Raw genomic sequence first — 19,606 nt, 5'->3', positions numbered from 1 at the left:
CGAATGTTGTACTGCTGCTGGATTTTGTAAATGCAGGACAAGAAGCTGTGCTTGTCGTAGAACACCATCTAGAGGTTAGAAAAGGTAGCAGTCACTGCAGATGAGAAAGAAAACCTAATAATAATATATGAAGAAAAAAATACTAGAGGGAGGAGAAAAAAAATCAAATATTATTGGGACTTTCTAAGGTGTTTGAAGCTTGTGTTGTGTTTAAAAAAAAATGTTTCTCTAGTAATTTTTTCTTCATTTAACCCTTTTTTTGAGTCAAACAATTGTCTTATTTCCAGAAGGACTGTCAGATTCTGAAATTTCCAGAATGTATCTTTAGATCTTATCAATCAATGAATCAACCAATCAATGCGTTCTTTTTTTTTATAGCTTTTTGATCAGCATAAATAAATGTTTTTTTTATTTTTTATTATTAAACTGCAAATTAGTTTGTGAATACGGAGGCTGGGGTAGTGTGTTTCAAAGAAAAAAGGGATGTCGCATATTTAAAAGGCCATTTATATATTAGACCTACTGTCAAATTCTGAAAGCACTTTGTAAACTAATGAATCTGTTTTAGAAAAGGTTAATCCCACTGGAACGGACATTCAACTAAATTAAACTGCTTTCAAATTCTAACACTCCAAATGGCCACCTATTCCCTGCATAGTGCACTACTTTAGACCAGAGCCCCATAGAACCCTATTCCCTGCATAGTGTACTACTTTAGACCAGAGCCCCATAGAACCTATTCCCTATATAGTGTACTACTTTAGACCAGAGCCCCCCATAGAACAGAGCCCTATTCCCTATATAGTGTACTACTTTAGACCAGAGCCCTACTATAGACCAGAACCCTATTCCCTATATAGTGCACTACTATGCAGAGCCCTACTATATAGTGGTACCACTAGACCAGAGCCCCATAGTGGAACTATAGACCAGAACCCTATTCCCTACATAGTGTACTACTTTAGATCAGAGCCCCATAGAACCCTATTCCCTGCATAGTGTACTACTTTAGACCAGAACCCCCATCGACCAGAACCCTATTCCCTACATAGTGCACTACTTTAGACCAGAGCCCTATGGAACCCTATTCCTATATAGTACACTACTTTAGACCAGAACCCTATTCCCCATAGACCAGAACCCTATTCCCTGCATAGTGTACTACTATAGACCAGAGCCCTATTCCCTATATAGTGGTACTACTTTAGACCAGAGCCCTATTCCCTATATAGTGGTACTACTATAGACCAGAGCCCTATTCCCTATACAGTGGTACTACTATAGACCAGAGCCCTATTCCCTATATAGTGCACTACTTTAGACCAGAACCCCCTATGGAACCCTATAGACCAGAACCCTATTCCCTATATAGTGCACTACTATAGACCAGAACCCTATTCCCTATATAGTGCACTACTATAGCCCAGAACCCTATTCCCTATATAGTGCACTACTTTAGACCAGAACCCTATTCCCTATTTAGTGCACTACTTTAGACCAGGACCTATGGAACCTATTCCCTATATAGTGCACTACTTTAGACCAGCCCTAACCCTATATATGGAACCAGAGCCCTATTCCCTATATAGTGCACTACTATAGACCAGAACCCTATTCCCTATATAGTGCACTACTTAGACCAGAGCCCTATTCCCTACATAGTGCACTACTTTAGACCAGAGCCACTATAGACCCTATTTTAGTGTACTACTTTAGACCAGAGCCCAGAACCCTATTCCCTATATAGTACACTACTTTAGACCAGAACCCCTATATGGAGACCAGAACCCTATTCCCTATATAGTGTACTACTTTAGACCAGAGCCCTATTCCCTATTATATAGTGGTACACTACTATAGACCAGAAGCCCTATTCCCTATATAGTGCACTACTTTAGACCAGGGCCCTATGGAACCCTATTCCCTATATAGTACACTACTTTAGACCAGAACCCTATTCCCTATATAGTGCACTACTTTAGACCAGGGCCCTATGGAACCCTATTCCCTATATAGTGGTACTACTTTCGACCAGAACCCTATTCCCTATATAGTGCACTACTTTAGACCAGAGCCCAGAACCCTATTCCCTATATAGTGCACTACTTTAGACCAGGGCCCTATGGAACCCTATTCCCTATATAGTGGTACTACTTTAGACCAGAACCCCTATATATGGAACCCTATTCCCTATATAGTGCACTACTTTAGACCAGGGCCCTATGGAACCCTATTCCCTATATAGTGGTACTACTTTAGACCAGAACCCCCTATGGACTTTCGACCAGAACCCTATTCCCTATATAGTGCACTACTTTCGACCAGAACCCTATTCCCTATATAGTGGTACTACTATAGACCAGAGCCCTATGGAACCCTATTCCCTATATAGTGCACTACTTTAGACCAGAGCCCTATGGAACCCTATTCCCTATATAGTGCACTACTTTAGACCAGAGCCCTATGGAACCCTATTCCCTATATAGTGCACTACTTTAGACCAGAACCCTATGGAACCCTATTCCCTATATAGTGCACTACTTTAGACCAGAGCCCTATTCCCTATATAGTGCACTACTTTAGACCAGAGCCCTATTCCCTATATAGTGCACTACTTTAGACCAGAACCCTATGGAACCCTATTCCCTATATAGTGCACTACTTTAGACCAGAGCCCTATTCCCTATATAGTGCACTACTTTAGACCAGAGCCCTATTCCCTATATAGTGCACTACTTTAGACCAGAGCCCTATTCCCTACATAGTGCACTACTATTAGAGAACCAGAATCCCCAGGAAGAGAACACACTATTCCATTCCTTATAGTTACCAGACACCACTTTCAAAGACAATATGATGGGTGTTCCCTATTACCATGTCTTTATGTTGTTGATTTTTTAATGTGTGTCTCTAAGTTCCTTTTAAACAACGTTCCTTATTAATACTGTATCGGCACGTTTACAACCAAATATTCAAGCTTGGTTTGAGTTCAACTCTTTCGTCAAAAATGGTTTGTTTGTAAGAAAAAGTCTATTTTTAATGAGATTTTACAGAGTCAGTTTTATTCAATCAAATCCACAAGTCTGTACTAAATATGTCTCCTGATAGTACTAGATACAAGGCACCCTATTCCCTACATAGTGCACTACTTTAGACCAGGGCCCTATGGAACCCTATTCCCTATATAGTGCACTACTTTAGACCAGAGCCCTATTCCCTATATAGTGCACTACTTTAGACCAGAGCCCTATGGAACCCTATTCCCTATATAGTGCACTACTTTAGACCAGAGCCCTATGGAACCCTATTCCCTATATAGTGCACTACTTTAGACCAGAGCCCTATGGAACCCTATTCCCTATATAGTGCACTACTTTAGACCAGAGCCCTATGGAACCCTATTCCCTATATAGTGCACTACTTACTATGGACCAGAGCCCTATGGAACCCTATTCCCTATATAGTGCACTACTTTAGACCAGAGCCCTATTCCCTATATAGTGCACCCTAGACCAGAACCCTATTCCCTATATAGTGTACTACTTTAGACCAGAGCCCCCTATATAGTGCACTACTTTAGACCAGAACCCTATTCCCTATATAGTGCACTACTTTAGACCAGAGCCCTATGGAACCAGAGCCCTATTCCCTATATAGTGCACTACTTTAGACCAGAGCCCTATTCCCTATATAGTGCACTACTTTAGACCAGAGCCCTATGGAACTCTATTCCCTATATAGTGCACTACTATGGACCAGAGCCCTATGGAACCCTATAATAGTAACACTTTAGACCAGAGCCCTATTTGTAGTGCATACTTTAGACCAGAACCCTATTCCCTAAGGGCTGGTACTACTATCCAGAGCCCTATTCCCTATATAGTGCACTACTTTAGACCAGAACCCTATTCCCTATATAGTGCACTACTATAGACCAGAGCCCTATTCCCTATATAGACTACTTTAGAAAGCCCTATTCCCTATATAGTGCACTACTTTAGACCAGAGCCCTATTCCCTATATAGTGCACTACTTTAGACCAGAGCCCTATTCCCTATATAGTGCACTACTTTAGACAGAGCCCTATTCCTATATAGTATCACTACTGTTACAGCCCTATGGAACCCTAGACCCTAATAGTGCTACTTTAGACCAGAGCCCTAAGAACCCTATTCCCTATTTGTTGCACTACTTTAGAAGAGCCCTATGGAACCCTAATATAGTGCACTACTTTAGAACATTTACTATATATTGCACTACTATTCACATCCTATTTGAATAGTGGTACTACTATAGACCAGGGCCCTATGGAACCCTAATTCCCTATATAGTGCACTACTTTAGACCAGAGCCCTATTCCCTATATAGTGCACTACTTTAGACCAGAACCCTATTCCCCCAGGGCTCTTTAGACCAGAGCCCTTTGGAACCCTAAACACAGTCTTTAGACAGTGCCCTATGGAACTACCTTGCACTCTTTAGACCAAATATTTATAATCATGGAACTGGAACCCTATAATAGTAACACTAAAGAGAGAGGGTTGTCTATCTTTCGCTGACTAAAGGGCTGGACTCTATCCACTCTTATTTCATGCGAAGCGTTTAACATTTTTTATAATAAAAATGAATATTTACTTTGTTATGAAACGGCGCATGTTATAAAATCGGACATGACCTTCACATGTGTATCACTCAATCATTACGCTTCGGCTTTAGACACTGAATAGAGCCTTTAGTTCACAAGTGTTTGTTTGTTTCTTCTTTTAAAAAAACTGAAAATAAGTGTATTTTAAACATTTAAGTATATTCCTACTTTCACACTGTTTAAATGGTTTAAGCCCGAATGGAATAAACTGGCTTTAATTTGGGAGACAAACACAGGCTTTCCACAATGACAAGACACCTTGTTTAAATGTTTTTAATCATGGAATAATTACTTTTGACTCTCTGCACATTGTCACTTCTTATTGTCATGGAACTGGCTAACATTAAGTGATAAAAAAAAAAAACTGGTTTAAATGAAAAGATTATAAAAAATTGTATTTCAAATCACATTAGTTTGTGTTTTTTCAGTTGGGTGACTTTTAAACTGGTTTAAGTGATATAGACCTGGTTTAAGTGATATAGAACTGGTTTAAGTGATATAGAACTGGTTTAAGTGATATAGAACTGGTTTAAGTGATATAGAACTGTTTTTTTTTTAACCATACCTATCATCATTCAGGCAGGATGTAAATTCATACTAGGCAACCCTCCCCTTAGACACTTGGTTTAAGCTTTCACTGTCAATACAAAAACAAAAATGTGTTCACAGCATCAGATTTCAAACACATCTCACAACACATTGTTTAACGGGCAGATCTTTTGCACGTTCTGGCCATGACTGGAGGTGAACGTCTCAGTCCAGAGGACACTGCAGATGGAAGACAACCACTGAATTCAACCGGTTTATTTCATTTTTCAGGTGATGGTGATGACATAAGAGTAATGGCAGCGTTTCCACAGGAAAGGACCGGTAATTACCTACCGATTCAACCGTTATCACATCCCACTTGCATTCTCACACCAACGCAATAGATTTCTACACTAAAGGATAGGTCCTAGGCGACTGGCGTGGATGATCTAAGACATGGTGGACAGTAGAGACTGTTGATGGCTCGCCGGCGTGTCTCTCGGGTTAATGGGTGACAACCAACGTCGTTCCGTATTTTCCTCAAGACCACATGAAACAACAATGTGTTTTAAAAAAAACAGAGGGCACCAGACGGAGATATCGACATTAACTCCTCAAGCAATTACAGAGCCATACGATTACTTAAACATCAGGAGGGGAAAACACAGCAGAGATAGATAGTAGATAAGACAGTTTTATTTAAACAGAGACAGAGAGAAAGAGAGAGGAAGAAAGAGAGAGAGAGAGAGAGAAAGAGAGAGAGAGAGAGAGAGGAAGAGAGAGAGAGAGAGAGAGAAAGAGAGAGAGAGAGAGAGAGAGAGAGAGAGAGAGAGAGAGAGAGAGAGAGAGAGAGAGAGAGAGAGAGAGAGAGAGAGAGAGAGAGAGAGAGAGAGAGAGAGAGAGAGAGAAAGAGAGAGAGAAAGAGAGAGAAAAGACAAAGGAAGGAATGATTAGCTCTCCGGTCAGGAAGTGAGAGTGACGTTGCCGTGGTGACGTGTGTAGAGTTCTCTGGGGAAGGGAAGCTGGGCGAGTAGAGAGAATGAAAGGGATTGACCATGTGTCTCTTAGCTGATGTTGCCTCCCTTCAGTGTTTTACAGGTGATGTGTCCCAGTTTGGTCATCAGGTGTTTGTCCTGCCACTGGGCTACACACTGTCCTGACACCTTCAGGTCCACCTGGAGAGAGAGAGACAGACAGAAACCCTCAGTATCCAGACACCTTCAGGTCCACCTGGAGAGAGAGACACCTTCAGGTCCACCTGGAGAGAGAGAGAGACACACCTTCAGGTCCACCTGGACAGAGAGAGAGAGACACCTTCAGGTCCACCTGGAGAGAGAGAGACACCTTCAGGTCCACCTGGAGAGAGAGACACCTTCAGGTCCACCTGGAGAGAGAGAGACACCTTCAGGTCCACCTGGACAGAGAGAGAGAGACACCTTCAGGTCCACCTGGAGAGAGAGAGAGACACACCTTCAGGTCCACCTGGACAGAGAGAGAGAGACACCTTCAGGTCCACCTGGAGAGAGAGAGAGAGAGACACACCTTCAGGTCCACCTGGAGAGAGAGAGAGAGAGAGACACACCTTCAGGTCCACCTGGAGAGAGAGAGAGAGACACCTTCAGGTCCACCTGGAGAGAGAGAGAGAGACACCTTCAGGTCCACCTGGAGAGAGAGAGAGAGAGACACCTTCAGGTCCACCTGGAGAGAGAGAGAGACACCTTCAGGTCCACCTGGACAGAGAGAGAGAGACACCTTCAGGTCCAAATGGACAGAGAGAGAGAGACACCTTCAGGTCCACCTGGAGAGAGAGAGAGACACCTTCAGGTCCACCTGGAGAGAGAGAGAGACAGAGACACCTTCAGGTCCACCTGGACAGAGAGAGAGAGAGACAGAGACACCTTCAGGTCCAGCTGGACAGAGAGAGAGAGAGACAGAGACACCTTCAGGTCCACCTGGAGAGAGACAGAGACACCTTCAGGTCCACCTGGAGAGAGAGAGAGAGAGAGACAGAGACACCTTCAGGTCCACCTGGACAGAGAGAGAGAGAGACAGAGACACCTTCAGGTCCACCTGGAGAGAGAGAGAGACACCTTCAGGTCCACCTGGAGAGAGAGAGAGAGAGAGAGACACCTTCAGGTCCACCTGGACAGAGAGAGAGAGACACCTTCAGGTCCACCTGGAGAGAGAGAGAGACCTTCAGGTCCACCTGGAGAGAGAGAGACACCTTCAGGTCCACCTGGAGAGAGAGAGACACCTTCAGGTCCACCTGGAGAGAGAGAGAGACACCTTCAGGTCCACCTGGAGAGAGAGAGAGACACCTTCAGGTCCACCTGGAGAGAGAGAGACACCTTCAGGTCCACCTGGAGAGAGAGAGAGAGACACCTTCAGGTCCACCTGGAGAGAGAGAGAGAGACACCTTCAGGTCCACCTGGAGAGAGAGAGAGAGAGAGAGAGAGACACCTTCAGGTCCACCTGGAGAGAGAGAGAGAGAGACAGAGACACCTTCAGGTCCACCTGGAGAGAGAGAGAGAGAGAGAGAGACACCTTCAGGTCCACCTGGAGAGAGAGAGAGAGACACACCTTCAGGTCCACCTGGAGACAGAGAGAGACACACCTTCAGGTCCACCTGGACAGAGAGAGACACACCTTCAGGTCCACCTGGAGAGAGAGAGACACCTTCAGGTCCACCTGGAGAGAGAGACACACCTTCAGGTCCACCTGGACAGAGAGAGACACACCTTCAGGTCCACCTGGAGAGAGAGAGAGAGACACCTTCAGGTCCACCTGAGAGAGAGAGAGAGAGAGACACCTTCAGGTCCACCTGGAGAGAGAGAGAGAGAGACACCTTCAGGTCCACCTGAGAGAGAGAGAGACACCTTCAGGTCCACCTGGAGAGAGAGAGAGACACCTTCAGGTCCACCTGGAGAGAGAGACACACCTTCAGGTCCACCTGGACAGAGAGAGACACACCTTCAGGTCCACCCGGAGAGAGAGAGAGACACCTTCAGGTCCACCTGGAGAGAGAGAGAGAGACACCTTCAGGTCCACCTGGAGAGAGAGAGAGAGACACCTTCAGGTCCACCTGGAGAGAGAGAGAGAGACACCTTCAGGTCCACCTGGAGAGAGAGAGAGAGACACCTTCAGGTCCACCTGGACAGAGAGAGAGAGAGACAGAGACACCTTCAGGTCCACCTGGAGAGAGAGAGAGAGACACCTTCAGGTCCACCTGGACAGAGAGAGACACCTTCAGGTCCACCTGGAGAGAGAGAGAGACACCTTCAGGTCCACCTGGAGAGAGAGAGAGACACCTTCAGGTCCACCTGGAGAGAGAGAGACACCTTCAGGTCCACCTGGAGAGAGAGAGAGACACACCTTCAGGTCCACCTGGACAGAGAGAGACACACCTTCAGGTCCACCTGGAGAGAGAGAGACACCTTCAGGTCCACCTGGAGAGAGAGACACACCTTCAGGTCCACCTGGACAGAGAGAGACACACCTTCAGGTCCACCTGGAGAGAGAGAGACACCTTCAGGTCCACCTGGAGAGAGAGAGAGAGACACCTTCAGGTCCACCTGGAGAGAGAGAGACACACCTTCAGGTCCACCTGGAGAGAGAGAGAGAGACACCTTCAGGTCCACCTGGAGAGAGAGAGAGACACACCTTCAGGTCCACCCGGAGAGAGAGAGAGACACCTTCAGGTCCACCTGGAGAGAGAGAGAGACACCTTCAGGTCCACCTGGAGAGAGAGAGAGACACCTTCAGGTCCACCTGAGAGAGAGAGACACCTTCAGGTCCACCTGAGAGAGAGAGACACCTTCAGGTCCACCTGAGAGAGAGAGAGACACCTTCAGGTCCACCTGGAGAGAGAGAGACACCTTCAGGTCCACCTGGAGAGAGAGAGAGAGACACCTTCAGGTCCACCTGGAGAGAGAGAGAGAGAGAGAGAGAGACACCTTCAGGTCCACCTGGAGAGAGAGAGAGAGAGAGACACCTTCAGGTCCACCTGGAGAGAGAGAGAGAGACACCTTCAGGTCCACCTGGAGAGAGAGAGAGACACCTTCAGGTCCACCTGAGAGAGAGAGAGAGACACACCTTCAGGTCCACCTGGAGAGAGAGAGAGAGAGACACCTTCAGGTCCACCTGGAGAGAGAGAGAGACACCTTCAGGTCCACCTGGAGAGAGAGAGAGAGACACCTTCAGGTCCACCTGGAGAGAGAGACACATCTAATATACTCTGAAATGGACGTTCACTAGCAAGTAGCAAAATAAATATAGCAGCGTTAGGCGTTGGAAACAAGTGGAACAGATCATCAAAATGAACTGAAATTCTCTCCAACTAGCTGAAAGAACATTCTGTCATTTGAAGAGAAAACGGGGTCATTCAGACATACCTGTAGTTTCTCCCACAGCTTTTTCTTTGGATTTAGTTTGTCGTCTGGCTTGCCCGTCTCGTACCCCTCAACGAACACCCGTTCCCCGGGTGACGACCCCTCAGGGGGGTCAAGAGGCTCCACTCTTCTGGGATCCCCCTCACTGGGTTAACAGCCAGAGAGAAGAGAGTCAGGAAGTGATGGATGAGGAAATGGGTGGGCTTTGTCCGGTGACACACACAGAGAGACAGAAACAGAGGTGAGAGCGAGGGGAGAGAGGAACAGAGGTGAGAGCGAGAGAGAGGAACAGAGGAGAGAGAGAGGGGAACAGAGGAGAAGCGAGAGAGAGGAACAGAGGAGAGAGCGAGAGAGGAACAGAGGAGAGCGAGAGAGAGGAACAGAGAGAGGAGAGAGAAGAGGAACAGAGAGAGAGAGAGAGGAACAGAGAGAGAGAGAGAGAGAGAAGAGGAACAGAGAGAGAAGATAGAGAGAGAGGGAGAGAGAAGAGAGGAGAGAGAACAGAGAGAGAGAGAAGAGAGGAGAAGAGAGGAGAGAGAGAGAGAGAGAGGGGAACAGAGAGAGGAGAGTGGAACAGAGGAGAACAGAGAGAGAGAGAGAGAGAGAGAGAGAGGAACAGAGAGAGAGAGAGAACAGAGAGAGAGAGAGAGGACAGAGAGAGAGAGAGAGAGAGAGAGAACAGAGAGAGGAACAGAGAGAGAGAGAGAGAGAGAGAGAGGAACAGAGAGAGAGGAGAGAGGAACAGAGAGAGAGAGGAGAGAGGAACAGAGAGAGGAGAGAGGAACAGAGAGAGAGAGAGAGAGAGGAACAGAGAGAGAGAGAGAGAGAGAGGAACAGAGGAACAGAGAGAGAGGAGAGAGGAACAGAGAGGAGAGAGGAACAGAGAGAGAGGAACAGAGAGAGAGGAACAGAGAGAGAGAGGAACAGAGAGAGAGAGAGGAGAGAGGAACAGAGAGAGAGAGAGAGGAGAGAGGAACAGAGAGAGAGAGAGAGAGAGAGAGGAACAGAGAGAGAGAGAGAGAGGAACAGAGAGAGAGAGAGAGGAGAGAGGAACAGAGAGAGAGAGAGAGAGAGAGAGAGGAACAGAGAGAGGAGAGAGAGAGAGGAACAGAGGGAGAACAGAGAGAGAGAGGAGAGAGGAACAGAGAGAGGAGAGAGGAGAGAGGAACAGAGAGAGGAGGAGGAACAGAGAGGAGAGGAGGATAGAAGCAGGAGGACAGGAGGAAAAAAGACAAAGGAAGGAGTACCGGTACGCAGGAAGAGAGGAGGAGAAAAGGAGGGAAAGACTCACATGGAGGCACAGAGCAGCATGGCTTGGGACTCCACCCCCCTCATCTTCTGGGGCTTCAGGTTGCATAGCAACACCACCAGCCTGTCCTGCAAGGCCTCCTGGGAAACGTAGGCCACCAGGCCGCTCACCACCGTCCTTGGCTCCGCCTCTCCGACGTCTATCTTCTCCAGGTACAGCGAATCAGCATCCGGATGCTGAGGCCGGCGAGGACAGGCAGAGAGAAAGACCAATCAGTGAAGAGAAGGAAAGGAAATTAGAGATGATTTGCTGTATCCCAGATCCCCCCGAGCCTCTTCTGATCAAAGATCGGATCTAAATCAGTAATTTCTCCTCGTCTTGCTCTCTGATAGGCTGGGGGGGATTTCCACCATTTGGAATTCAGCATTTCTCTCAAAAAAGGGTTTTCCAAGTTTAAATAAGGATAAATAAACTAATGAATGAATGAATGAGTGAGTGAGTGAATGAATGAGTGAATGAGTAAATGAGTGAATGAGTAAAGGAGTGAATGAGTAAATGAGTAAATGAATGAATGAGTGAGTGAATGAGTAAATAAGTAAATGAATGAATGAGTAAATAAATGAGTAAATGAATGAGTGAGTAAATGAGTAAATGAATGAATGAGTAAATGAGTAAATGAAAGAATGAGTAAATGAATGAATGAGTAAATAAGTAAATGAATGAATGAGTAAATGAATGAATGAGTAAATGAATGAATGAGTGGGTGGGTGAATGAGTGAATGAGCAAATGAATGAATGAGTAAATGAGCAAATGAATGAATGAGTAAATGAATGAATGAGTAAATGAATGAGTGAGTAAATGAGTAAATGAATGAGTGAGTAAATGAGTAAATGAATGAGTGAGTAAATGAATGAATGAGTGAGTGAATGAGTAAATGAATGAATGAGTGAATGAGTAAATGAATGAATGAGTAAATGAATGAATGAGTGAATGAGTAAATGAATGAATGTAAATGAATGAATGAATGAGTAAATGAATGAGTGAATGAATGAGCAAATGAATGAATGAGCAAATGAATGAATGAGCAAATGAATGAATGAATAAATGAATGAATGAGCAAATGAGTGAATGAGTAAATGAGTGAATGAGTAAATGAGTAAATGAATGAATGAGTAAATGAATGAATGAGTGAGTGAATGAGCAAATTAATGAATGAGCAAATGAATGAGCAAATGAATGAATGAATGAGTGAATGACTAAATGAATGAATGAGTAAATGAATGAATGAGTAAATGAATGAATGAGTAAATGAATGAATGAATGAGTGAATTAATGAATGAGTAAATTAATGAATGAGTAAATGAGCAAATGAGTGAATGAGTTAGTGAATGAGTAAATGAATGAATGAGTAAATGAATGAGTGAATGAGTAAATGAGTGAATGAGTAAATGAGTGAATGAGTGAATGAGTAAATGAGTGAATGAGTAAATGAATGAATGAGTAAATGAATGAATGAGTAAATGAGTGAATGAGTAAATGAGTGAATGAGTAAAAAGTGAATGAGTAAATGAATGAATGAGTAAATGAGTGAATGAGTAAATGAATGAATGAGTAAATGAATGAGCAAATGAGTAAATGAATGAATGAGTAAATGAATGAATGAGTGAATAAGTGAATGAATGAGTGTGTGAATGAGTGAATGAATGAGTGAGTGAATGAGTAAATGAATGAGTAAATTAATGAATGAGTGAATGAATGAGTGAATGAGTGAATGTAGATGAATGAGTGAAAGTGAGTGAATAATTGAATGAATGAGTACCTTCTCCACACTGATGACCTTGCCCACCCTGATGTCCAGTCTGGAGGGAACCAGCTCATCCTCTTCCGCTACTTTAGGGTTCCCCTTCCCTGCTCCCTCTGACAGGGGGGACACAGAGACACACAGGGTCAAGGGTCAAGAGGAACAGTCTCCTATAGGTCTACTTTAGGGTTCCCCTTCCCTGCTCCCTCTGACAGGGGGACACAGAGACACACAGGGTCAAGGGTCAAGAGGAACAGTCTACTATAGGTCTACTTTAGGGTTCCCCTTCCCTGCTCCCTCTGACAGGGGGACACAGAGACACACAGGGTCAAGGGTCAAGAGGAACAGTCTCCTATAGGTCTACTTTAGGGTTCCCCTTCCCTGCTCCCTCTGACAGGGGGACACAGAGACACACAGGGTCAAGGGTCAAGAGGAACAGTCTCCTATAGGTCTACTTTAGGGCTCCCTCTGACAGGGGGGACACAGAGACACACAGGGTCAAGGGTCAGGAGGAACAGTCTCCTATAGGTCTACTTTAGGGTTCCCCTTCCCTGCTCCCTCTGACAGGGGGGACACAGGGTCAAGGGTCATGAGGAACAGTCTCCTACAGGTCTACTTCAGGAAGCCTTGAGGTATATGACGGTGAGAGTTGGTAACAGTAGGTTCTACTAACTGTTCTTTGACGGGTCTGGATAGGCCGTGTTGGAGAGTTTAGTAGGTTCTACTAACTGTTCTTTGACGGGTCTGGATAGGCCGTGTTGGAGAGTTTACGGAGCTCTGGAGTCTCAAACTTTTTCCTGATTGGGTCGAGCAGCTTGTTTAGGGCCACCTCCACGCCCGCCTTCAGGTCACCAGGATGGATCAGCTAGACGGCAGAGGTTAGAGGTCAAACCAATGCATGATGGGCCAACAACAGTGGTCATACAACATATACGTACGTACCTCTTCGCCAAATTCTTTCTCCACTTCATCAAAGTCTGTGTAGGTTTTGTCTCCTCCGAACTTGGGGTCTCTTTTGATGGAGAACTCTGAAAGAGACGCAACACAGACATGCTGACTCTAGCTAGTGCCTGGAACAGGAAGAATGTAGAGGGAGGAGGACGACAGGGGGAGGGACCAGGGGAGGGAGAGGAGGACAGGAGAGAGGAGGAGGGGAGGACAGGAGGAACCAGGGGAGGGGAGGAGGACAGGAGAGAGGGAGGACGACAGGAGGAGGAGGACGAGGACGACAGGAGAGGAGGACGAGGAGGGACAGGAGAGAGGAGGAGGACAGGAGAGAGGACGAGGACAGGAGAGAGGGGAGGACAGGACAGGAGAGGGGAGGACAGGGGAGGGAGGAGGAGAGAGGACGAGGAGAGAGGACGAGGACAGGACAGGAGAGAGGACGAGGACAGGAGGGAGGACAGGAGGACGAGGACAGGAGAGAGGAGGACGACAGGGGGAGAACGGAGGACGAGGACGAGGAGAGAGGACGACGACAGGAGAGAGGAGGACGACAGGACAGGAGAGAGGACGACAGGGGAGGGACCAGGGTTAGGGAGGAGAGGGAGGAGGACACCGGAGAGAGGAGGACAGAACAGGAGAGAGGAGGACAGAACAGGGAGACGAGGACAGAACCGGAGGACGAGGACAGAACAGGACAGGACAGACGAGGACAGAACAGGAGACGAGGACAGAACAGGAGAGACGAGGACAGAACAGGGAGACGAGGACAGAACAGGAGAGACGAGGACAGAACAGGAGAGACGAGGACAGAACAGGACAGACGAGGACAGAACAGGACAGACGAGGACGAGGACAGAACAGGAGAGACGAGGACAGAACAGGAGAGGGAGGACAGAACCGGAGGGACGGGACAGAACAGGAGAGGAGGACAGAACAGGAGAGACGAGGACAGAACAGGAGAGACGAGGACAGAACAGGACAGACGAGGACAGAACAGGAGAGACGAGGACAGAACAGGGACAGGACAGAACAGGAGACGAGGACAGAACAGGAGACAGGACAGAACAGGAGACAGGACAGAACAGGAGAGACGAGGACAGACAGGGCAGGACAGAGGACAGGACAGACAAGGACAGAACAGGACAGGACAGACGAGGACAGGACAGACAAGGACAGAACAGGAGAGACCAGGAAGCCGGGGACACTCACCTCCTATGAGTGGGAAGAGGACATGTTTAACAAATGAGAGGACTCCGTTGTTCTCAATGTTGCCCGGCTCACAGAAAGCCTTCTTCAGCTTCTTCTTCACATCTTCCTTCCTGTCCAGGAGGTCAATCTTAGACTCCTACAAAGGTCAACAGGAAACACACAGGGCCATGTTCATTATGAACCAACCAGAAGAAAAACAAACAAACGGGGAAAGCTCCACCTGAACTTGTCCAATAGGAAATGTTCATTTTCTGTTGCAAAATGCTTTGCTACTGTTCGTGGTAATAAATACAACCCACAGGCTGTGTTAGTTTTGGATTGATTAAAACAAAATCATTACCTCCAAAAGAAGAGGAAGGGATGAATGAATTATAAACATTAAAGGGTTGTGACACTCGCCTCCTCTGAAGAACTCATCTTAGCTCCAGTCAGTCCTGGTACCATGGGGTTCATCAGATGGGACCGCTTAGCATAGCCCAGGGAGGGCAGGTACTGGAGGGAGAGAGAGAGAGAGAGAGAGAGATCGAGGGAAGGAAGAGATGGAGAGAGAGAGAGAGAGAGAGAGAGAGAGAGAGAGATCGAGGGAAGGAAGAGATGGAGAGAGAGAGAGAGAGAGAGATCGAGGGAAGGAAGAGATGGAGAGAGAGAGAGAGAGTGAGAGAGAGAGATCGAGGGAAGGAAGAGATGGAGAGAGAGAGAGAGAGAGAGAGAGATCGAGGGAAGGAAGAGATGGAGAGAGAGAGAGAGAGAGAGAGAGATCGAGGGAAGGAAGAGATGGAGAGAGAGAGAGAGAGAGAGAGAGAGATCGAGGGAAGGAAGAGATGAGAGAGAGAGAGAGAGAGAGAGAGAGAGATCGAGGGAAGGAAGAGATGGAGAGAGAGAGAGAGAGAGGGAAGGAAGAGATGGAGAGAGAGAGAGAGAGAGGGAAGGAAGAGATGGAGAGAGAGAGAGAGAGAGAGGGAGAGGGAAGGAAGAGATGGAGAGAGAGAGAGAGAGAGAGGGAAGGAAGAGATGGAGAGAGAGAGAGAGAGAGGGAAGGAAGAGATGGAGAGAGAGAGAGAGAGAGGGAAGGAAGAGATGGAGAGAGAGAGAGAGAGAGGGAAGGAAGAGATGGAGAGAGAGAGAGAGGGAAGGAAGAGATGGAGAGAGAGAGAGAGAGAGAGAGAGAGAGAGAGGGAAGGAAGAGATGGAGAGAGAAAGATCGAGGGAAGGAGGGAGGTAATTTTCAGAATTCATACATTATTCAAAACTTATTTCCCAGTTGACCAATGAATTAAGTGAATGTACAGACATCTCTCTCTACAAGAGGACAGTGCTGACAGTTGATGAACAGGTCAGAAGGTTCAGGGTACCTTCTCAGCCAGGGTGAAGATCTTCCTCTGATCGACTCCTCCAAACTGGGCATCTACTTTCAGATACTCCTCATCCAGAGCCTAAAACACAGACGGGGGAATGGGTTACAAACCTGTTATAACCATGTTATTACCTGTAGTCCAGGGTAGAGCAGACCACTGAGGGTGTTATAACCATGTTATTACCTGTAGTCCAGGGTAGAGCAGACCACTGAGTAGAGGGTGTTATAACCATGTTATTACCTGTAGTCCAGGGTAGAGCAGACCACTGAGTAGAAGGTGTTATAACCATGTTATTACCTGTAGTCCAGGGTAGAGCAGACCACTGAGTAGAGGGTGTTATAACCATGTTATTACTAGTAGTCCAGGGTAGAGCAGACCACTGAGTAGAGGGTGTTATAACCATGTTATTACCTGTAGTCCAGGGTAGAGCAGACCACTGAGTAGAGGGTGTTATAACCATGTTATTACCTGTAGTCCAGTTATAACCATGTTATTACCTGTAGTCCAGGGTAGAGCAGACCACTGAGGGTGTTATAACCATGTTATTACCTGTAGTCCAGGGTAGAACAGACCACTGAGTAGAAGGTGTTATAACCATGTTATTACCTGTAGTCCAGGGTAGAGCAGACCACTGAGGAGAGGGTGGTCCACCTGTTTAACTACCTCGGCTCCAGCCTTCTTAGCATCATGTTCTGTTACCATGGACGACAGACGATACACGTCCAGAGTGTACTCTCTAAGGGGGAGAGACAGGCAGAGGGCGGCAGGGTAGCCTAGTGGTTAGAGGGAACGTAGGAACATCAAACGAGCACCGACTTTGACGCCTAAACACTATGGACTGGTTTCCCCTGACAAAGATTTGAGTCTAGTCCTGAAGTAAAATGCAAAATATTAAAAAATATATATCCATTTTTATATAAAAAAAAAAATTTAAAAATGTAACCATAACGACCATCATACAATTACAAAACATCACAAGACAGTGAAAAACAGTGGAAATAGATGTTTGCGTAATGGTCTTGTGAATAAATCAGTCCTTCTCTCCATATTCTTCAAAGTGCGTTGAAGACGATGAGAACAGCTCCTATAAAACCAGAGCAGCGACACAGTTCTTGTGTTCTTCTTCATCTCCTCTTTCCCAGAAAGAAAAACTACTGAGCCCGACCACTAACCTGCTGAGTTGGAAGTCTGTCCCTTTGATGAACTTGAGTTTGTCCAGCGGCACCCCGATACTCTCCAGCATGGCCTTAATCACCTGCTCGTAGTACTGGACCCTCAGCTCCAGCAGCTCCCAGGGAGCCTTCATGTTGTCCAGGAACGCGTGCAGGTCTGCAAACAGGATGGTCACCTGGGGAGGGTCGGCGGGAGAGTGAGACAGACACACACAGATCTACAAATAGCTAATGCAAACTAGCTCGAGCTAACACTAACTAGCTAATGCAACCTAGCTCGAGCTAACACAAACTAGCTAATGCAAACTAGCTCGAGCTAACACTAACTAGCTAATGCAACCTAGCTCGAGCTAACACTCACTAGCTAATGCAACGAGCTAAGCTAATGAGCTAGCTAACGCTAACTAGCTAATGCAAACTAGCTCGAGCTAACACTAACTAGCTAATGCAAACTAGCTCGAGCTAACACTAACTAGCTAATGCAAACTAGCTCGAGCTAACACTAACTAGCTAATGCAACCTAGCTCGAGTTAACACTAACTAGCTAATGCAACATAGAAAAAAAATGAATAACTTTGTTTAATTTGTATTAAAAAAAAATACAAATCGATACTTGGAGCAATAAGAAACTAGCGATTCCCCCCCCCACCCCACCCCCATCACTACAAAATAAGCTGGACAATAGTGAGGGAATCAAACACACACGCAGATCTCACCTCACACCCTGCCTTGAGGAAGTCCGCAATCTTGGACATGGGGACGAAGTAGGCAACATGGGGCTTTCCTGTGGTGGCAGTTCCCCAGTACACCTTCAGCTCCCTCTCTGTCAGAACCTGCTTTATCTTGTCTTCTCCAAGCACCTCCTGAAACAACATCATTAGAGAGAGAAAGACTTCCCATATCTACTGGGTGAAATTTCACAGTGTGACATCACAGCAGCAAGATGTGTGACCTGTTGCCACGTGAAAAGGGCAACCAGTGAAGAACAAACACCTTTGTAAATACAACCCATATTTATTTTCCCTTGTGTACTTTAACCATTTGTACATTGTTACAACACTGTGTATATATATATATATATATATATATGACATTTGTAAACTTCTGTATGTGTAATGTGTACTGTTAATTGTTATTGTTTATTTCACTTTTGTTTATTATCTATCTCACTTGCTTTGGCAATGTTAACACATGTTTCCCATGCCAATAAAGCCCCTTGAATTGAAATTGAATTGAGAGAGAGAGACACACAGAGAGAGAGAGAGACAGAGAGACTAACCTGAAGGTTCCTAGTGATGAGGTGAAGCTTCTCATCTGGGCTCAGCTGTTCTCCCATGGTGCCTCGCTCCTACACGGAGAGGAGAGAAAAGAACAGGAGGTGGTTGGCACAGTCACTGAGTATATGAGTCAGGGTGTACATCCAAAATGGCGCTCCATTCCCTATATAGTGCACTCCTTTTGGCCATGGCCCATAGGGAATATGGTGATGTTTGGGACGCACTCCTGTGACTGCTTATCAGCTATCTAACGTTAGCTAGACGACACATTTTTTTTGGACAGGTTGATAGCTACCTTAGCTATCAAGTTAGCAAAGTAAACAGTCATTTTGCAGGCTAGACGTCTATCGTTTTTATCTAGCTAGCTAGATAAGTATATTTTTAGAGTAGTTTTGTATCAAGCAGAATTCAGTCACTGGTAGTGCTCGCCTGGCTAAATAACTAGTTAGTTAGCGACTTCAGTTAGTGATGCCAGTGACAACTGAGCTGGCTATTACTGACACGTTGAGAGTGACTGAACCATCCATGCTAAGCGCTAACTTAGCATTTGGCTAACCATTTGTACCGAACTGGTTGTCTAAAACACAATACTTGAGTTGTTGACACTTTGAAATCATATATAAACCGTCGTATGGAGAAAAAAAAAAGCATACTAGCTATAGACAATTCAATTTTTTACCTTAGAGTTAATGTCTTAACACTTGAGGTCGATGTATAAACCGTGTGGAACCTGTCAATGTGTTGCATCAGCGGCGAGTGGATATCTGGGATCGACTCCACCAGACAGCAAAGGAGAGCAATCGATTTCAGAGACATAGATCGACGCGTCAGCGCTTTTCCATCGCCACCAGGTGGCGTGTAAAACGGTGCATTGGGTGTGTATACAGAGCTCTGTTATATGGAGCTCGTAGGTCTTCTTAATAAATAACCTGTCCTGATCTCCTCTACTCTAAAAACACAAGTCATACGGAGGATGTCAGCTAATACCACCGTTACCACAGATAGAAGAAGACAGGTGTTTCACTGGACCTATATA

The 19,606-nt window shown here is 45.9% G+C and overlaps 1 protein-coding gene across 1 annotated transcript; it reads right to left on the bottom strand.

The window, feature by feature from the left end:
* Positions 1 to 5,434: 5,434 nt before the first annotated feature.
* On the bottom strand, positions 5,435 to 19,358 carry LOC135551679 (tyrosine--tRNA ligase, cytoplasmic). Its single transcript, XM_064982855.1, has 14 exons — positions 19,250 to 19,358; positions 18,573 to 18,641; positions 18,010 to 18,156; positions 17,294 to 17,469; positions 16,728 to 16,857; positions 16,119 to 16,199; positions 15,166 to 15,258; positions 14,767 to 14,902; positions 13,555 to 13,640; positions 13,342 to 13,477; positions 12,631 to 12,728; positions 10,853 to 11,046; positions 9,565 to 9,706; positions 5,435 to 6,348 (listed from the first exon to the last, which is right to left on the bottom strand). Exons 2-14 carry the CDS (start codon positions 18,627 to 18,629, stop codon positions 6,238 to 6,240), a joined length of 1,587 nt encoding a protein of 528 aa, XP_064838927.1. The 5' UTR covers positions 18,630 to 18,641; positions 19,250 to 19,358; the 3' UTR covers positions 5,435 to 6,237.
* Between the last annotated feature and the right edge of the window lie 248 nt (positions 19,359 to 19,606).

The sequence above is a fragment of the Oncorhynchus masou genome, chromosome 13, assembly GCF_036934945.1.
Source record: "Oncorhynchus masou masou isolate Uvic2021 chromosome 13, UVic_Omas_1.1, whole genome shotgun sequence".
Lineage (NCBI taxonomy): Eukaryota > Metazoa > Chordata > Actinopteri > Salmoniformes > Salmonidae > Oncorhynchus > Oncorhynchus masou.
Note: the sequence above shows the minus strand (reverse complement) of the source record. Positions and strands in the feature narration are given on the sequence as shown.

What these genes read in the sequence shown, in the direction of transcription:
- LOC135551679 (XM_064982855.1), bottom strand. Translation starts at nt 18,629, where the DNA reads ATGGGAGAACAGCTGAGCCCAGATGAGAAGCTTCACCTCATCACTAGG. An exon ending in AGGTCATCAGTGTGGAGAAG is followed by an intron (nt 11,047 to 12,630) that starts GTACTCATTCAT and finishes CGCCGGCCTCAG; the next exon opens with CATCCGGATGCTGATTCGCT. An exon ending in AGCTGTGGGAGAAACTACAG is followed by an intron (nt 6,349 to 9,564) that starts GTATGTCTGAAT and finishes CTCTCTCTCCAG; the next exon opens with GTGGACCTGAAGGTGTCAGG.